Source organism: Nicotiana attenuata, unplaced genomic scaffold, assembly GCF_001879085.1.
Source record: "Nicotiana attenuata strain UT unplaced genomic scaffold, NIATTr2, whole genome shotgun sequence".
Taxonomy (NCBI): domain Eukaryota; kingdom Viridiplantae; phylum Streptophyta; class Magnoliopsida; order Solanales; family Solanaceae; genus Nicotiana; species Nicotiana attenuata.
The window spans coordinates 510902-529154 of record NW_017670453.1 but is presented as its reverse complement, the minus strand read 5'-3'; the positions used below and the strand labels follow the sequence as shown (position 1 = coordinate 529154).

Sequence of the window (18253 nt, the reverse complement as noted above, 5' to 3'; positions counted from 1 at the left end):
AGGCCTTTTTGCTATGGTCGATAAGGTCTAATTGAACGGGGTCGAGGTCTTCTATGGTCGGTCCTGCAGCTTCGACCATGTCAGGGTCTTTGATGCTGTCCCCGATCTCATCGTGCTCAACCTCGACCCTGTTGATTGCTATGCCTCTTTTTCTTTGTCCTTTCCTTGTTGGGTGGTCGTGCTACCTAAGGCGATACGGTAGTATTCTCGGAATGTGTGTTGTTCTCCTCGTATACTGAATATTCCCCATGAAGTTGGGAATTTTATTACTTGGTATAAGCTGGATGTGACGGCTTTCGTGGGATGTATCCACGGTCGTCCCATTATAGCATTGTATGCAGTGGCTTGGTTTATGATGTGGAACGTTGTCTCTAGAGTTATGCCACCAGCCAGAACAGGGAGTGTAATTTCCCCTGATGCCCGTTCAACTGCATTATTAAAACCAGTTAGTGTGATGCAGCGCGACACTATCTTATCTTCCAGTTTTATTTGGATAAGTACTCGGGTATGGATAATGCGCGTGACCATAATGTGTTTAACATCAGTATCTAAAATTCGTAAAGTAATAACGAGGGAGTCATTATGAGTAAAAGTCAAACCGTCGGTATCTGACTTGTCGAAGATGATACTTTTTTCGAGTTCGTCGTACCGTTCGCGGGTGATGGATCGCTTGGGTAGTGGTGAACTTTACGCTGTTGATAGAGGTGTCATCGCCGCCGCCGATGATCATGTTTATGGTACGAGCTGATGAGGGTGGCTTTGGCGGTCCTTGGTGTTCGTATCCTCTGGCGAAATTGGTCCTTCCCCAATCGCTTAGTAGTTCTTTGAGGTGTCCTTGTCGCAACATATTTATGACTTTTTGCCTTAGGTTTTGTGCCCTCTTTCTTGGTGGAACTCACAGAGGGCGTCAGACTTACTTGTATTCGGATCCGATCTCATTTTTGGCGGCCGCATCACTTTCGGTTTGAGCTTCTCCAGAGCATAGACTATCTCTGTAGGTGACACACAAAAGTTGTGAGAAGATAATAAGATAGGCATACCTCTTTCGTTCCGATGAGTTCCCATCCTTGGTCTGGACGGGCCTTCTTCATAATGGGGGGAGGGAGCAACGACCGTCCTGATATATGGTTGATGTCGTTCTATGTTTGGTCGCGGAATTGGATGATCTCTTCAGGTGTTTTCTCTGCGATATTTTCTAGATTCAGCTTGTACTAAGGTTAGTCGGTGAGTTGGCCCATTGAGGTCGTCCTCATCTTCTCGGATCTCGGCATAGTAAGCATTGCGGATTTTGTCCCAAGTGGTTGGGGGATACTTTATTAACCGACTCAATAGTCTTCTAGTTGCTTTTGAACCATCTCTACTCATCTCGTTCTGAAAGGCTGCGACCGCCATCCCTTTGGATACGTTTGGCAGAGTCATCCTTACTCGGTTGAACCGGGCGAGGAAGTCCCTTAGCCCCTCCCCCAAGGACTGCCTAACGGCAAAATGTCGCTTACACTTGCATCGGTCTTCTTGGCCCCGGCGTGGGCGGTTACCAATTTGTCGATCATTTTTTTGAAGGTTTCTATGAAGCGGGCTGGTAACTGTGAATACCATGTCAATGCTCCTCCCGTGAGGGTTTCGCCAAACTTCTTCAGCAAAATGGAGGACATTTGTTCCTTGGCGAGGTCATTGCCTTTCATGGCGGTGACATAGTGAGTCACGTGATCTTCGAAATCGGTCGTGTCGTCGTATATCCTGAGGTAGGACGGCATTTTGAAGGTATTTGGTATGGCATGCGGGTTTGCATCAGCACTGTACGGCTGCTTGACGAACCTGCTAGTGTCCCTTTTCGGCAGAAGCTTAGGAGCGCCTGGTATCTTATCAACCCGTTCTTGGTGTTCTTTCATCTGGTCTCGGAGCGCCTTGTTTTCGTTCTCCATTTCTTCCATCCTTTTTAGAATGGAGGCAAGGGCGTTGTCAACTGCACTATCAATGACATTGTGAGTTATACTTGTCGTTGGAGGGAGGGTTGGTTGCACTGCTCATCTGTTTGTTGTATCGTGCAAGTCCTTGTGGTTTCTGTAGTCGTGCCTGGAGTGGATTTTTTTAGGACGCTTGTTAGCGTGTCAGTTAGTCACGCCTCGAGGAGTTTCTTCACAGCTAGGGCTGTCCCTTCTTCCACAGACGTGGAGGCTCCTTTACCACGGGATTTTGTTATACTGCAGTGTGGGCGGTGACCCATCTCTCCTAGGAGATGCACTGAGCGTCATGTCCTCACCTGCTGTTTCACAACTTTCGTTGATGACATTCATGAGGTTGGTTGGGAAGTCACTTGTTAATCTCGTCCTTTCTTCTCGGTTACCTTCCATGTATGGTTTTGTATACACAAAGAAATGAGATCTTGGGGTTTTCCTTTTTTTTTATGTTAGTGACCTGTGTTAGTTGTAGATCTAGAGGAAACTAAAAATTTAGCTAAGAAATCCCCACAGACGGCGCCAAATTGTTTGACCAAAAAATATATATCTTGGTTCAAATAATTAAATATATGTAAATAAGGGTTAATCTTAGCTAACAATAACATCCTTAGATGAAGTTTTTGAAGAAGCAATAAATGTCGTATGGGTCTGGTTGGACAGTGGCAACAACATGTAATAATTGTTCTAGAAATCAGGAGCAATAATGTAGCATTCAATAATAATGAAAAATAATAAATGGCATTTTAGTAAATAGGAGGAAAGATTCACCAAATAAAGGATGGAATAAGTGGATCTTCCTCCTTACAATGAATGATAGACAAATCTTTGAATATTCGAGTTATTCTCGGATCTGATGGAAAAGTATGGACAAGAATCTTAGTGAAAAAGTGATGTTTGTATCTTAGCAAGTGAGAGCCGAATCTTTTAGTCAATTGTGTTCTTTACAAATGAAATGTCACATTCCCCTATCATTATCTCTTTTTCTCTTTATATGGGACATATTTTTAAGAAACCCTAATAGTACAAGTGTAGAGAATATCCACTAGAATATTATCTTTAATATCATATCTTGAAAACTAGCCATTACAGCTCTGCCAACCGTACTCGACCTCGACCTCGACGCTTGTTGATATCTTGACTACGGCCCTCGTCGACTCTTCGACCACGGCCTTTGCTTCTTCTTAGGCCATCTCGACTAACGACGGCTTGGGAACTCTTCCCTTAGTATTATCTTGGCTAAAATATTCTAAAGACAAATTTTGACCCATACTCGTATCTCCTTCAAAGAGAAAAAACACAACTTAGGCCAGAGCAGCACAATTCACTATTTCTTGCTCGTGAATATCTCTATATCATCTTATTTTTTCCTTCAGGCTAGCCATCAGAGGCGGCGGACCTATGTTCGGAGTAGAGGGTCAGTGGACCCCATTAACTTCGACAATTTTTTTAGATATTATCAATATATTTAACGTGGAACCCTTAAACTCAAAAGTTAGATGCGGCATTGGTTAAGTAGTTCGCTCGTGTGCCTCCCGACCTCGCCATCTTCAAATCTTGGGTCCACCTCTACTAGCCATGCAGAGATAAAGACTGCTTCTCTGCTCAAAATTTCTGACTAAACCACAATTCACAGTTCCCTGTCACCCCGAACGTACTCCTTATCACATAGTTCACCAATCAACGTGTTCTAGTAGAACCAAGTTTTCTACTAGTACAAAATTGCAGAGGTACACAAATTCCAAGAGGGAATATTAAAGCTTTTCAGCTAAAAGATGGCTTTTGCATATGCATATACACGAGATAAACTAAGAGCTAATCAAATTTGTAGTAACATCTACTGGGTGAATAAAGGTTTAAATTGAAAACAGCAAATTTAGAGCAAGTAGTATTCCATTCCATAATAAAACTGCCAACTGTTCTGTTGTGTTTACACTTGGGAGCATAATTAAGCGTTACTTGAGTAATTTTTTCCCATGGCCTGAGTTTTCATGAAACCTTCAATTTTTCCATTTTTCACCTCAAATTCTACTTTTCATTCACAACCTCCATCCAATCCCATAGCATGAAACGAGCTCGAATCAACCAAAGAAATTGTAGGAATACAACTTCCAGATCGAGGTAACACCGCGTGCTTCATCTCACTGCTGTTTTCCGCTGGACTACTGGACATCGACCTTAGCAATTTCGGAGACTCCAAACTCCTCTTTAGAATCTGTCTCATTGCAGCAATTAAGTGAACAGTTGAATTCAAAGGCGGAGTAGATGAACTGAACTTCTTACAAAAGTTGAGGTGACGATTCAACGCTTCTTCCGCACTGATCAGCCTCTCGCATCGCATGACCTCGTCTTTGATTGCCTCCGCACACAATCCGCAAATCCACTTCCCTTGGTACCGCTGCCGGATTGTTTCTATATATGACAGAGTGCATTCCTCTGTCAATCCGCAACAGTCGCATTTCGCAAAATCCACCTCGATTTGCGCTGTAAGTTTTGCTGCTTTAACTGTTTGTGCCTCTGCCGCTTTCATCGTTATTGACTCACTGATTATCGACATCGTAATTATTCTTCAAATCTGAAATGGAATTTCAACGCCAAAGCAGAACATGTTAAAGGAAATCAAAACTTTTTGCTCTAATAAACAAGAAAATACTCGAGGTGATTCAAAACTCAAATTGCCAGAGTAATATGTAGCATGTTTCCTAATTGTTAAATGAACCAGTATTTTCGACACAAATTATCTAAAATTATTAAACTTCGAACTCGTAATTCAAAAGTGCAATAGGTTCAGTGGCAAAGACGAGCTAGGATTTGAAACTTATGAGTTCAGGATTCTAGTTCTTTTAAGTTACTAGGTTCTAACTTAGTAATTTACACTTATTCTTAAGACAAATATAAGATTTGGATCAAAGTTCAGTGGATCGGCCTCTGCCAAAGACACTCCTATAATAGACACAGACTATGACACACTCATATAAATTTTCATTAAACTCTATATATTCATAAATAGTCTGAGCTCGACATATATATTCCAACTACTAATAGTCTGGATCTATCTCGAAGATTAATACATGACTTACCGGCAGAAGCAGATATCGGAACAGAGATAACAAATATATGCAGAAAACAATGGAATATACAATTATTCCCTTCAATTCTGCTTATTGGGATATACAGAACTTAAAAGAATACTTTTCTATCTTTCCTTCTCGTACTCCCCTTCCTCTTTGATTTCCTCATGAACAGAAAAGGTATCCATAAAAAGGGGAAAAAAGAGAGAGAGAACTTCAAAAGCTGACTCCTCAATCAGTTTGTGGACTCAGAGAACAGAGAAGATCAACAAATTTAATGTAGAGATGAGATCAAGGTGGAGAGAAAGAGACAAAGTGATAGCTTTTTTTGTTCTGCTCCACACAAAAGGAAAATATTCTTTCTTTTTGAGGCTTTTTAAGAGAGATTGGAAGTATATATGAAAGAAGTAGGAAGGGGTGGACCGCCTGAAGGATGTAGTGCCGTGGATGAGACTGTTTTTCTTAACCAAAGGTCTTGGGTTCGACCTCTGGGTGGTAGGGCGCGCTTTTCCCCAAATGGGGCCTACGCAATGTCAGATTTCAATGCGGATATCGGACATTGGGAAAACCAAAAAGAGGAAAGGGGTGGGGGTTAGCAAAGGGTGGGGGCAGGCAGAGCTAGCATGTGGAATATGGTAAAAATAGCACGGTATAGCCAGTTTTCGGACTGATCATTCAAAAATAGCCAGTGTTTACGAAGTCAATGAAAAATAGCCACTATTTTGCTGCAACAGAGACCGGTCCAGCATAATATACTGGAGTTCGGTGCACCTGTGTATGATATACTGGAGACTGGAGCACCGGTGCTTCAAACTCCAGTATATTATACTGGACAATTATACTTGCTGGAACTCCAGTATATTATGCTGGAGTTCTAGTGTACTTATGCTGGAACTCCATCATATTATGCTGGAGTTCCAGCATACTTATCCTGGAACTCCAGTATAATATGCTGGAGTTCAAGCATACTTATGCTGGAACTCCAGCATAATATACTGGCGTATTTTCCGGGTCTTGAACAGTGTTTTCGCTCAAATTTATCTTTACATGAAAAGTGGCTAAATTTCGATTACTTTTGAAACTGGGCTATTTTTGAACGACCAGTTGTAAATCTGGCTATTTTTAAATTTCTGCCTATATGTGTTCAGACGAACCGAATAACTTCAGTCCAAATATTGTATTTGTCTTAAAAAAATTTATCAAAAAAATATATAAATTATTAATTAAGAAGCTAATTAACTTAAACTGATTACAATTCTGAACCTAGTGGGTGGATGGTTTGGAGACAAAAAGAGAAGCCTCAATGAGTGATTGGCGGTTTGGAGAATCCACGTCAGCTATTGCTGTCAATTAAAAATTGCCGGCTGTATACTTGTACATTGCCAGCTGTTCTTTCTCCATATATTTCCATTTACTTTAGAGGAAAAAAAAAGTTCAGATTCTAGTCCAGTTGCCATTTATTAACGAATCTAATGTAACCTAACTAGTACAATTAAGGTTCAATTATTGCATTTGATTCCTCCACTAACAATACTTTTACAAATTTACTAGTACTTTAATCTTTGTCCCTCAATCTAAATAAATAATGATAAAATCTGGAATACAATGGTTAAATTATCAATTTTGGTCGGTGTGAATTGGTCATTAATTATTTAAAATCATTGAAATGAAATTATATATTATAATTGCGTAAAATATATCGTAAGTCATCGATAAATTTTTATGAAAGAAAGTATTTCAAATTCTTAAAATTAATTAACTCCTTATAGTGACAGTGTGGGACGAGGTGACTAATAATTTTTCTTACTAGAGAAAGTCATTTTGATCCTTTGTTTTTTTATAACTTTAATTGTACTCTTTTTAGGGTAAAGATTGAAGGTTAACTTTTAAAAAGATTGTTAAGTAAGCGACTAAAAAAGCACAGCTCTAAGTAAATGTTAATTGTGTTTTGTCACGTACCATGAGAATTAAAATCAACGTTCTATAACTAAGGGGCCAAAAGTGCATTGATTATTTTCTTCTATTTGAACAAAAATTTCTTGCCTTTATTCTTTTAGGAGATACCTAATGACAAAGAAGCACGTGTAATGATGGATCACCGACATTTATGTCCAATATATTACGCCTCACAACATAAGGAAAGATATTAATAATAAAACATCACATGTGAAAACAATAAGGTCCTAGTTAATAATTTAGTCAGATCTAAATAGAAAAGTATCTCTTGTTGTTGCAAACAAAGTTTCTGAATCGAGTCGCAAAGAAACTTGGAAAATTATTAGTATTACTGTCCTAGAAGGATCTCTTCTAAATATTTTGTATCTTTTTTTTTGTTACAATTATTTATTACTCCTTTTTACAGAAAATTAAAGGGAATTTTTCATAATTAACTTGAACTCAAGTTTTATGTTAACTTAGGATTCTAACCCTAATTGCGTAGCAAATGCTTCAATGGCAAGTCGGAGAATATGCGTTCCACCAATTGTAACTTTCTCAGTCAAAAGGTGTCAAAACTCAAAAGTACTCCCCTAAGAAAAGGCAGAAAAACTATATAAAATGTGTCTAAATTGCGGTAATTAATTAATACTGTATGATTTTGTGAAAACAACTTAGATTTTTGAAAATAACCAGCCAGCGCTGTGTATTACTCCCAAAGTTCCATTTTATATGACATAGTTCGAAATACAAAAGTTAAGTTGACTAATTTTATGTGATATAGTTCTATGTACGAGGGTCAAGCTATAACTAATTTTCGATATGAATTTTAACATATATAAAGTATTATAAGTCTAACAAAATTATCATTTAAAATAGGGATTGTTACATAAATAGTCGGGCAGATTCACTATTTATTTTTTCTAGTCAATATACATAGATAATACATTGATTATATACAGTTAGTTATACACATATTGCACATGCATTATACATATATACTACATCCACGATTATTTTTAATTTAAGAAATTAAATGAACGACTATTTGTGTTAATTTTTCATCGAATATTTTCAAACGGTTAAAGTATTTTTCATATATGCTAATGCTAGTGCTTTCTAGACGAAACATTAATATCTTAAAAGTGGAAAATTGTTTCCTAGACATACTAAAGTCACTTTGTAAAGGAAGCCGCCAATTTCTATGTCAAGCGCCAACTCGTTGCCGGAAACGAACATTTGCGGCTGACTTTGTACAAGATAATAGAAATGTGATTTCTGATTTTCCATCTTTGAGGTGGCTAAATTATTGGATTCCAAGAGTGAAGTCTACGCTACCCATAGTTGGCCACTTACCCATTATTATTTGTTGTACGTAGGGGTTAGCTTTTAAGAAACAAATGTTCCGAGTAATTAAGCTCCCGTCTTGCCATAAATTTTGGCAACTTTTTTTTTTTTTTTTAATTTTTTTTTAAAACATTGTTTGTTCATAGATTATAATCAATTTTTGAAAAAATTTTGAAATGTTTTTACAAGTTCTCAAAATCTGGTTTATGGTAGTTTTTTAGGTGAATTTTTTCTACCACTAAAAGTTTCAATTTTTTTTAATAAAATGCATGTCCAGACACAATTTCAACTTTTAAAAATTATTCTTCAAAACAACTTTAAAAATTATTTTTTAAATTTCAACCAAATTTATGTTCAAACGCTAGATACATTCCTATCTCGCTTCTCTTCTTTGATTATACTATATAGTACTGCATGGACCAAGTGAGCAGGGGCGGATTTACGCTTACTGAAGCGGTGTCACGCGACACCGCTTTGTCGGAAAATTTTACTAAATATAGTATTTATCCTGTATGGAAACAGATAAGTAGGAAAAAATGACACCACTTGACATAAAATGTGTCTTGGTGTGTTGGTAATGTAATTGATTTTTCTCTAAGAGGTCAAAGGTTCAAACCTCAACTAGCACATTTTTCTTTTGCACATACTCAGGACCTTTTGTAACTTAAGACTCAACAAAATCAATAGACTAAAGGTTATTTCTTGTCTAAAGGTATGATAATCAAAGTTATATTTCAATTCTTTTATAAATTTCGACATTGCTTACAAAAATTTCTGCGTACGCCCCTGCAAATGAGAAGAAAGAAAGCTTGATTCTCTTTTTTCTTGCTGATATGGAGAAGCATGATTATGAAAAGGACACCACTTAATAATAATACGAAAAGTGTAAGAGGTCGAAAACATTCCTTCATCTTTCATGCATTGAGTATTTACTAATGGCAAGGGAAAGAAAAGTTATATATATATATATATATATATATATATATATTATATATATATATATTATATATATATATATATATATATATATATAATATTATATATATATATATATATTATATGTTGAAGTTGCCGTGAAAGAGTGCGGTGGGATAATAATAAATACCCTTCACCCTCAACTAGAGTCAGTTTGAACCGTGAGAATAAAGAACATGTCATTGTGCTTAATTGGACTAGTACACAATAGATAATAGAGAAAATGACACTATATAGCCGCTCTCAAAATCATAGCCGAAATATATATATTCTGTATGTTATACAACATTATACACGTTTTCGACTATCAAATATTAATAGTTTATGGCGCGAGCTAAAAGTGAAAAAAACCCTAGATAATACTGGGTGCGCTAAGAAAAAAGGTAACAATTCCACTTACTTCAATTAGGTCTATAGTTCAAATTGAGAAAGAGCTTTTCGTTCTCCTCCCCCCCCCCCCCCCCCCCCCCCCCCCCCCCCCCCCCCCCCCCCCCCCCCCCCCCCCCCCCCCCCCCCCCCTCCCCCCCCCCCCCCCCCTCTTTTCACTCCCTCCTATCTCCTTTAGGGCACGACCCACTCTTGGAAAAGAATTTAGCTAGGGAAAAAACAATTGAAATGCTAACCATTAATTAAAAATAGAAAAGTTGAAGTATTGTTGTCATGGGAAGACATCAAGGATCATCAGTTCACATGGCAATGTATTAAATATCGACACATTAGCACGTACGTATCTCATGCTTTATGCTTGTTTTGTCAATTCTATAGATAACTCTTGCGAAAGATACGTCTATGGTTTTAACTTAACCTTTTAAATAAGTAGCATTAGGTAGATGAAACTTAGAACCAAGACAACAAAAATCTTCTCCCTAACAATTCCCATTCCATATCCAGTAGTTTCGACTTTTCGAGTAACCAATTAATCATTTTGCACAACATATATTCCCTCAATTTTCAGGTCAAAGGTCGTTGCGGTTTAAGAGTACTTACTGCCCGATTCTACGTACTACTCCTTCCTTATATGATTTAATTTCTTTATTAGTTCCTTCCAAAATAATATAGTAATTTTATAAATTTGAAGATAATTTAACATAAACATTTTATTTTATTCGTAATGAGAAGCTTTTATAACCACACATATATCATGACATGTTTAAGACCATATGTTTCAAAAGACTTATAGTCACTTAAATATTATGATATGATTGAGATCACAAGTTTCCAAAGTCGTACTTTCTTTTTTAAGCTCTATATTTTCAAATAGTTTCACATAAATTGAATACGAAGTATATTCTTTAAATATTTTGCAAGCATTTCGACATAGTATCATAGTAACATTATATTTCAAAATAGAACTGTACTGTTGCTTTCCGGCATATTGTGTACTTAAATGAGGTTTGCTTTTTACTCTATATGACTTTGATCCTAATCAAGCCTGAGCGAAAACCAAAAGAAAACGAAACCAAATTACTTGATACAATCTGACAAATTTCTTCAGCTCTAGGTTTACTTAATAGTATGAATTAATTTTCTGTGGAACTGCTTTACGCAAACCGGCACATGCTTCCAAAAACGAAGGGAAAATAAAGAGGAAGTCACGTCCCAATATGACCATCAATGTTAAAAGTCTGATCTGGATCAAGCTTCTTGTTAGTTGGCTTTTATATTCATTTAACCATTTTGATGTAAACTAAAGTCTACCAGACTGTGTAGAAAACCTTTGTTGCGGAATATCGTGGGTTAACTAGCACACAATCACACACAAAGCAAATAGAGAAGAAACATCAACACAAGGATTTAACGAGGTTCGGCTAAGCCTAATCCTCGGGGCAAAAGCAAAGAGAGTTTTTCACTATGAATGAGAAGAAAAACACAATACCATCTTTAGAATCCCCAACTACAACCCCTATATGTAGATCCCAAAAGGTCCCAAACATATAAGAGAAAGGTTTCCCAATTTGACAAGGACTATAGTTTTTCCTTTCCCAAATCTGTTAGGACAATGGGTTTTCCTAAACCTATAGAGATTATGGGTTTCCTAAAAATACAAGGAAATAATTCAAGCCACAAATAACAAATCTTCCCCTTGGCTTGAATTCTCTTCATCAACAGGAACAACGTCTCTCTACCTTGCCCTCAGCCCTTGCAAGGGCTCTAACCATTGCCGCACACATCAACCAAGTCTAGGCAACTCCTAAACTTGTTAAGAGACTTAATCTCTTCAACCATAGCACTAATCCGTCGATTTTGTTCTGTACTCTGAATAGCTTCTGAGTAGCTATAACACTCAAATGCATCAACGGTCTCTGCAACTGCCAAAGAAAATCCCACTGGATTTGTATATCCAAGAAGATTCCCATCAACTACGTTTTCAAACCTTTGCGGTCGGCTGATCACTCTCTTCTCTCTGCCCATTGCAATGCTATATGGTTGTTGTTGCGCAGATGCATCAACATTATCATTTTGATCAACATTTTGCACCTCCTCCACTTCCTCTACTTTAAAACTACTGGGCTGAGCTAGTGGAGATTCAATTTCTAGCTCTATGCGGTCACTGACACCACGATCTATTTCTGCTATTGCCTTCTCCCTCTGACTGTCCAGTGAGGCAGATTCATTAAATGTTACATCCCTACTGATAATTAGCCCTGGAGTCTTTTGATCTGCGCACCACAACCTATAACCTTTCACTCCAGTTGCATACCCTAGAAATATGCACTTCTTTGCCCTCGGTTCAAGTTTTCCATCCCTCACATGAGCATAAGCAGGACAACCAAATATCCTTAAATTTGAATAATCAGCAGGCGAACCGGACCATACCTCAAAAGAAGTTTTGAACTCAAAAGCTATGGATGGAGATCTGTTGATCAAATAACAAGATGTATTGATTACTTCAGCCCAAAAATCTTTGCTAACACATGAGTGTGAAAGCATGCTCCGTGCCCTATCACAAAGCTTTCTATTCATACATTCTGCAATACCATTTTGTTGTGGTGTTCCGACATAAGTGCGGTGTCTCACTATGCCCTCCCTGCTGCAGAAATTATCGAACTCAGAATTGCAAAATTCCAACCCATTGTCAATTCGAAGACGCTAAACTTTTCTTTTAGTCTGCCTCTCAACCATCGTCTTCCATTTAACAAATGTCGAAAATGCCTCATTTTTTGTTTTCAAAAAATACACCCACACTATCCTTGAGTAATCATCAATCAAACTTATAAAATACCTGGCACCACTCTTGGAGGGAACTCTGTTTGGACCCCACAAGTCAGAGTGTATATAATCTAACTTGTCTCTGGTCTTGTGCTTGGCTTTCTTGATGAACTTTACCCTTCTCTGTTTACCAAACACACAACGCTCACAAAGATTCAAAACTTGATTTTTGTACCCATTCAGCAAATTATGCTTACTCAACAAAGACAATCCATTATCACTCATATGGCCAAGTCGCAAGTGCCACAACTGAGACTGATTTTAGATCACTTTTCCCAGAAGCTATACCAGCTTCCCCTTCACCTACACTGGCCTGAAGATGATACAATTTAGAATGTAGTTTACCCTTCATGAGTACCATGGAGCCTTTAGAAACTTTAAGTATTCCATTCTCGGAGTTAAACTCATACCCTTGATCATCCAAAGTCGAAAGAGAAATCAAATTTCTCTTTATCCGAGGAACATGCCGACAGTCAATGTTTCTGATAATTCCGTCGAACATTCCCAATTTGATGTTACTAACCCCCTCTACTGGTTGTTGATACCCAATTTTTCCCTATGTCTTTTTTATACTCAAATACTTTCAAAATAGCATGTGTATGCATATATAAGCATGCCCAAGAGTTTTGGTTTTTTTTTTTTTCTAATTTTTAAGATTTTTAAAATCAATTTATTGTCTATTTTAGCAGTACAAAATCCAGTAATTGCTCTCAAAATTATCATTTTTGTGAATAATTTATTTCCATTCTCATATTTACACCAAAGTATAATTAAGGTAATTTTTGCATATTTTTACAAATTTATTTGGTATTTTTGAAAGCTAATTGCATATAATTGCAATTATAACCTATTTTACGATTAATAGCATTTTACAATTATAAAATTATTTCCAGTATTTTTAGATTAATATCTATATTATTAATTAGTTCAGTGCTTTAAATTTGTTTTTAAAATCATTTTTAACTATTTTATATAAAATAAAAGGGGGAAATTGGCTATTTAACACATAGCCCATTATTGTTTCAATTTTAGCCCTAATTTAACCCCACCCCATCAGATTTAATTAAACCAAATTGACCCAAAACCCAACCAAATTCGCCCCAGTCCAATCCCTAAACTAACCCGGCCCAACTCCGAACTAATCTGAGCCGTTGATCAAATAAGATCAACGACCCAGATCCCTTTTCCTTAATTAAACTCTCACCTACCCCCCCTGACCCCTCACTTTTCAAAACCGGTCTCTCTCTCTATCCGTCTCTTCCTCTCCTCCTTCTCTCTAGAACCTTCTGGTTCTTCTTCTTCGATGGCCTTCACCATCTCTCCGGCCACCTCCACCCTCGTCTCTTTCGACCACCAGCCGCCTTGAAGCCTTATCTCACCGGTTCCCTCCGTCCCTGAGACCCCATGAGTCTCCACCATGCAAGACGGTCAATGAAGCTTTGCCTGGGTTTGTTTCCGGCCTTTCTCCGATGGGTTTTGGTTCTATGGTGCTATAAACACCATTATTCTTAAGTTTCACAGCCAGGTTTCTCTTACTTCTCTCACTGGTTTCCTATGAAACCCTAACTTCGACCCAAACCTCTTAAATCTCTGTATTTTAACGATTTTCAATTCATACCTTTATGTTTTGCACTACTCTCTACTCGATCTTTACGATTGTTCAAGTTTTAAAGGTTTTTGTTCCCTTTTGAAACTAGGGTTCCTTAACCCCTTTTCGAAAATACTTTATCTTCTGATTTTGAGTACTGAGTCATGATTCTCAGTACTATTTCTAAAATTTTTTGCTTAAGTCTGATGAAACCCTAGCTTTAGGGTTTATATTTGTATTATTGTCGTGTTTGCTTGTTTGTGTGTTCTTCTGGATTCTTCTCTGAGTTCCGTGCTCTTTGCTTTAATTTTGTTGCTAGTGTTTCATTCCCCCTGCCATTCTGTTTTCTTCGCTTGAGGTTTCTCTGACTGTTTACATGGTGATTTTATACTGATTGTTACAAGCTTACTTTAAGACTGTGATACTTGCCTTAAAAATTGTGATTTTATGTATTTTCCTTATAATTTGGTATTGATTCTGAATTGCTTCCTCAATCCGTGGGATACCTTCCTCAATTAATACTGATCTCCTAGGTTCTCAATCTCGTTCATTATTGTGAAAACTTTTTTCCAGAATTAAAGTAGTATTTTGCCCTATATGTGTGCACAAATATGTTGATTGATTTGTCTGACATATTTCCCTAATTAAGTATCATGTACCTAGTCTTTATTGTATACCTTATACTATTCTGTTTCTTTATGTGATCATACCATGCTCTGTGATTTCTTTCCTTTTAAATAACTGCTTATTACCGTTTGACTATGATTCTTTAATTAAAGGGGAGTCCATATACTGATTTGATTATGATTGATACTCAGTTCCTTAATTATGGATTGCTACCTTGTTTGTTTGTGATTTCTCTCTCTTGTGCTACTTCTCTCTTTTGCTCTGTTGTTGCTCCCTGCTCCTGACTATTGTTAGCCGGCTGAAAATCCAAGGCTAATATTGTGCTCATATTTGGCTCTTGCATTCTGCTGTGCTCTCTTGTTGCTGGTATGTCCTGATTAAATTCAAAGTTCCAAACCAATGTGGTTATTACTACTTCAGTGTGTTATATTCCTAATTGTTTTCTACCTATGCTTCTGTTGTGTAACATGTAATTGACTCCTTGGTTGCCTGTTGACACTTGCATGATCATGACCACTGTTTGCTCTTGATCTTACCTGTTATTACTATATTCTGTTACTACTTACTTTTGTGTCTAAATTCGACTATTTCAAGGTCTCTTAAAACTCTTTTGAATTTGTGTACTCATGCTTAGTGAGTTTGCATAAGTCTCTTTATCCCTTGGTGATATTTATGTGACCTATTTGTCCCCTTTGCCCATTATCCTTATGTGCAACTCTCTAACTTTTTTGTAAACTCTTTAAACTACAAACTTTCCTCTCCTTCCTGCACTTCACACTACTCTTAGAGATTAGGTTCTATTCCCTTCGTGTAAGCATTGCCTTAAGTACCCCTGAGTACTCACTGATCTTTGACACACAAGGATGGTAATTCCGCACTGCGCTTGTCCAACATTTTGGTAAGTGTTTGGGTGCTGGTATTGGCCAGGGACCCAATAGGGGCCCTAAGGAGCTTTGCCGCACCCTGACCATGTCAAGGCTATGAAAATCGAAAGGAGTGAGGTTGGAAGATTGGGCCTGATTGAAGGCTCCCTATAGAATAACTTCTTATTTTATCCTTTATTACTGTAATTCGGTTATCATTGGTTTGTAATAATTTGTAAACGAATGATTTGGGTTTGGATAGTGAATATGGGGGGTTATGCATGCTTAGTTTAGGTAATGGGTAGAAAACATGCTTATAGAATTTTATTTACTTATCTGCGCAATAGATAACCTGTATAGGACATGCATCTCATACATTAGAGATCCTGCTCTAGGTTCTTTACTTTCAGCCTGTTATTATACTCATTTCGTAACCATGATCAGTTAATAACAAGCAAATAACTGTTATAAGGTTATTGCTCCATTCTCATAATCATTAGCATTTAGAAATCATGTTTTAGGAACTCCTATGTGCATTAGACATCCTGTTGTTTAGGGTTTTATACTTGTCTGAGTTGCAATTGTTAAACGCCTCATTAGCATGCTTAATCTAATAACACAAGTACGGTTAACTGTATGTGTACCCCTTTAAAACTGGAAATCAAATATGCATGTTCACCCTTTAAGATAATTAGGCAATACGTACGACGCCTAGGCAAACTTTAGGCCTAATAAGAATTGATTAACCATGTTTTTACCGGTTTAGGACTAATCAGCCTCTTTTAATTTTGAACTCTGCCGCTCCCATTCTTGCTTTTACTCCCTGAAGTTCACTCTGTTTTTATTAAAACTCTTGCTCTATCTGGAAACAAATCTTGAAATTGTGCATCTATTTACTCTCATTGATTTTCTGATTCTTGTTCTATTATGTTTTCAAACTACTGGGTTACCATTCTCTGCCCAGAATCGTGTTGTTTTGAATACTTGTCATGCATCTCGTTAAGATACTCTCACTACTTTATTTTCAAAAACCATGCTTTAACGGTTCTTTTACTAACTCAACTGCTGTTACCTATTCCCCTTTTTTTAAACTCCCATCTTTGAGACCTTAAATGTGTTTGAGACGTGCTAATTACGTGTTCACTTGTGGAGGGTCTGTGAGCCTTTATTTGTCTTTGTATGTTCTCTTATGTGCGTTCTTATTTGTTATGTATGTCGCTTAGCATTTTATCCTTTAAATCTAAGGGTTCAGCCTAGTCCTTACCTTGTAGGAATAGTGGTCCTAAATACCCTCCAGGACTTATAGGACGGGACGGGTAATAGCACGCAATAAGCATTCGTGACCAACCCACGCATTTTTTATAACCTTTACGGGGTGAGAAGGGTAGAATATGGAGATGATGACCGATGCGCTAATATCTCATGTAGCCCCTCTTCTGAGGAGTGATTACTGGATATTGCATTGACGTGATCCATATTAATCATAAACCTAGGGCCCCCTTCCCTTTACTTTTTTTTTTATCTGCTTTCTTTAGAAATTGTTTAAATCTTTCATAAATTTCTGCCCTCTTCTATTTGAGCCCTTTAATTGCTTACTTGAATATGTGAAGTCACAATTATAACATGGCCGGGAACCACACTAGTGCATCTTGAGGGATGCCTAACACCTTCCCCTCGAGATAATTTCTAGCCCTTACCCAAACTCTGGTTATTCAACTCAAACCCTTCTTAGTTCCTAATGCACTTAATCATTAGGTGGTGACTCTTCAAACTCCAAAACCCAATTACCAAAAGGGAAGAAGTTGTCCTCCCAAATGTCGTAAACCCGATTTCGCCTTTTAAAGGAAAAAGGGGGCTTCGACACCAAGCTGGGAGGTAGGGCAAGCTCATAAGCAACCTCCCCAACACGCCTCAATATCTCAAAAGGGCCAATAAACCTCGGACTCAACTTCCCTTTCTTCCCAAATCTCATAACGGCCTTCATAGGCGAAACCTGAAGCAGAACCCGCTCACCAACCATATAGGAAACATCATGAACCTTCCAGTCCTCGTAACTCTTCTGTCTGGACTGGGCTGTACGGAGTCTATCCTGAATTACCTTAACCTTCTCCAAAGCATCTTGAACCAAGTCTGTGCCTAATAATCTAGCCTCACCCGGCTCAAACCAACCCACCGAGGATCTATACCACCTACTATATAAAGCCTCATACGGCGCCATCTGAATTCTGGACTGATAGCTGTTGTTGTAAGCAAACTCCGCCAGTGGCAGGAACTGATCCCAAGACCCTCCAAACTCAATCACACACGCACAGAGCATATCCTCAAGAATCTGAATAATGCGCTCGGACTGTACGTCCGTCTAAGGGTGAAAGGCTGTGCTCAACTCCACCTGAGTACCCAACTCACGCTGAACGGCCCTCCAGAACCCGTGATGTGAACTGAGTACCTCTGCTGAGATTAGTGGAAACTGGAATACCATGCAGACGAAACNCTCGTCCCGATATAAAATCCTACCGGTAACCCGCTACCGAAGAAATAAAGTACGTACACATAGGAATAGAAAGTGCGACGGTACTGGTACACGCGACTCCAATAAACTCAACCCAAAAGTGGCACGTCGTAAACTTCTTACACGACGTCCGGAAAGGGTCTAACCGTACTAAACGAAAGTCCCAAGTCGGT

At 37.9% G+C, this 18253-nt stretch overlaps 1 protein-coding gene across 1 annotated transcript; it reads right to left on the bottom strand.

Moving 5' to 3' along the window:
- Window positions 1–3699: 3699 nt before the first annotated feature.
- On the bottom strand, window positions 3700–5394 carry LOC109239638. Its single transcript, XM_019406226.1, has 2 exons — window positions 5036–5394; window positions 3700–4530 (listed from the first exon to the last, which is right to left on the bottom strand). The coding sequence occupies exon 2, from the start codon at window positions 4510–4512 to the stop codon at window positions 3991–3993; it is 522 nt and encodes a 173-aa protein (XP_019261771.1). The 5' UTR covers window positions 4513–4530; window positions 5036–5394; the 3' UTR covers window positions 3700–3990.
- Window positions 5395–18253: the final 12859 nt, after the last annotated feature.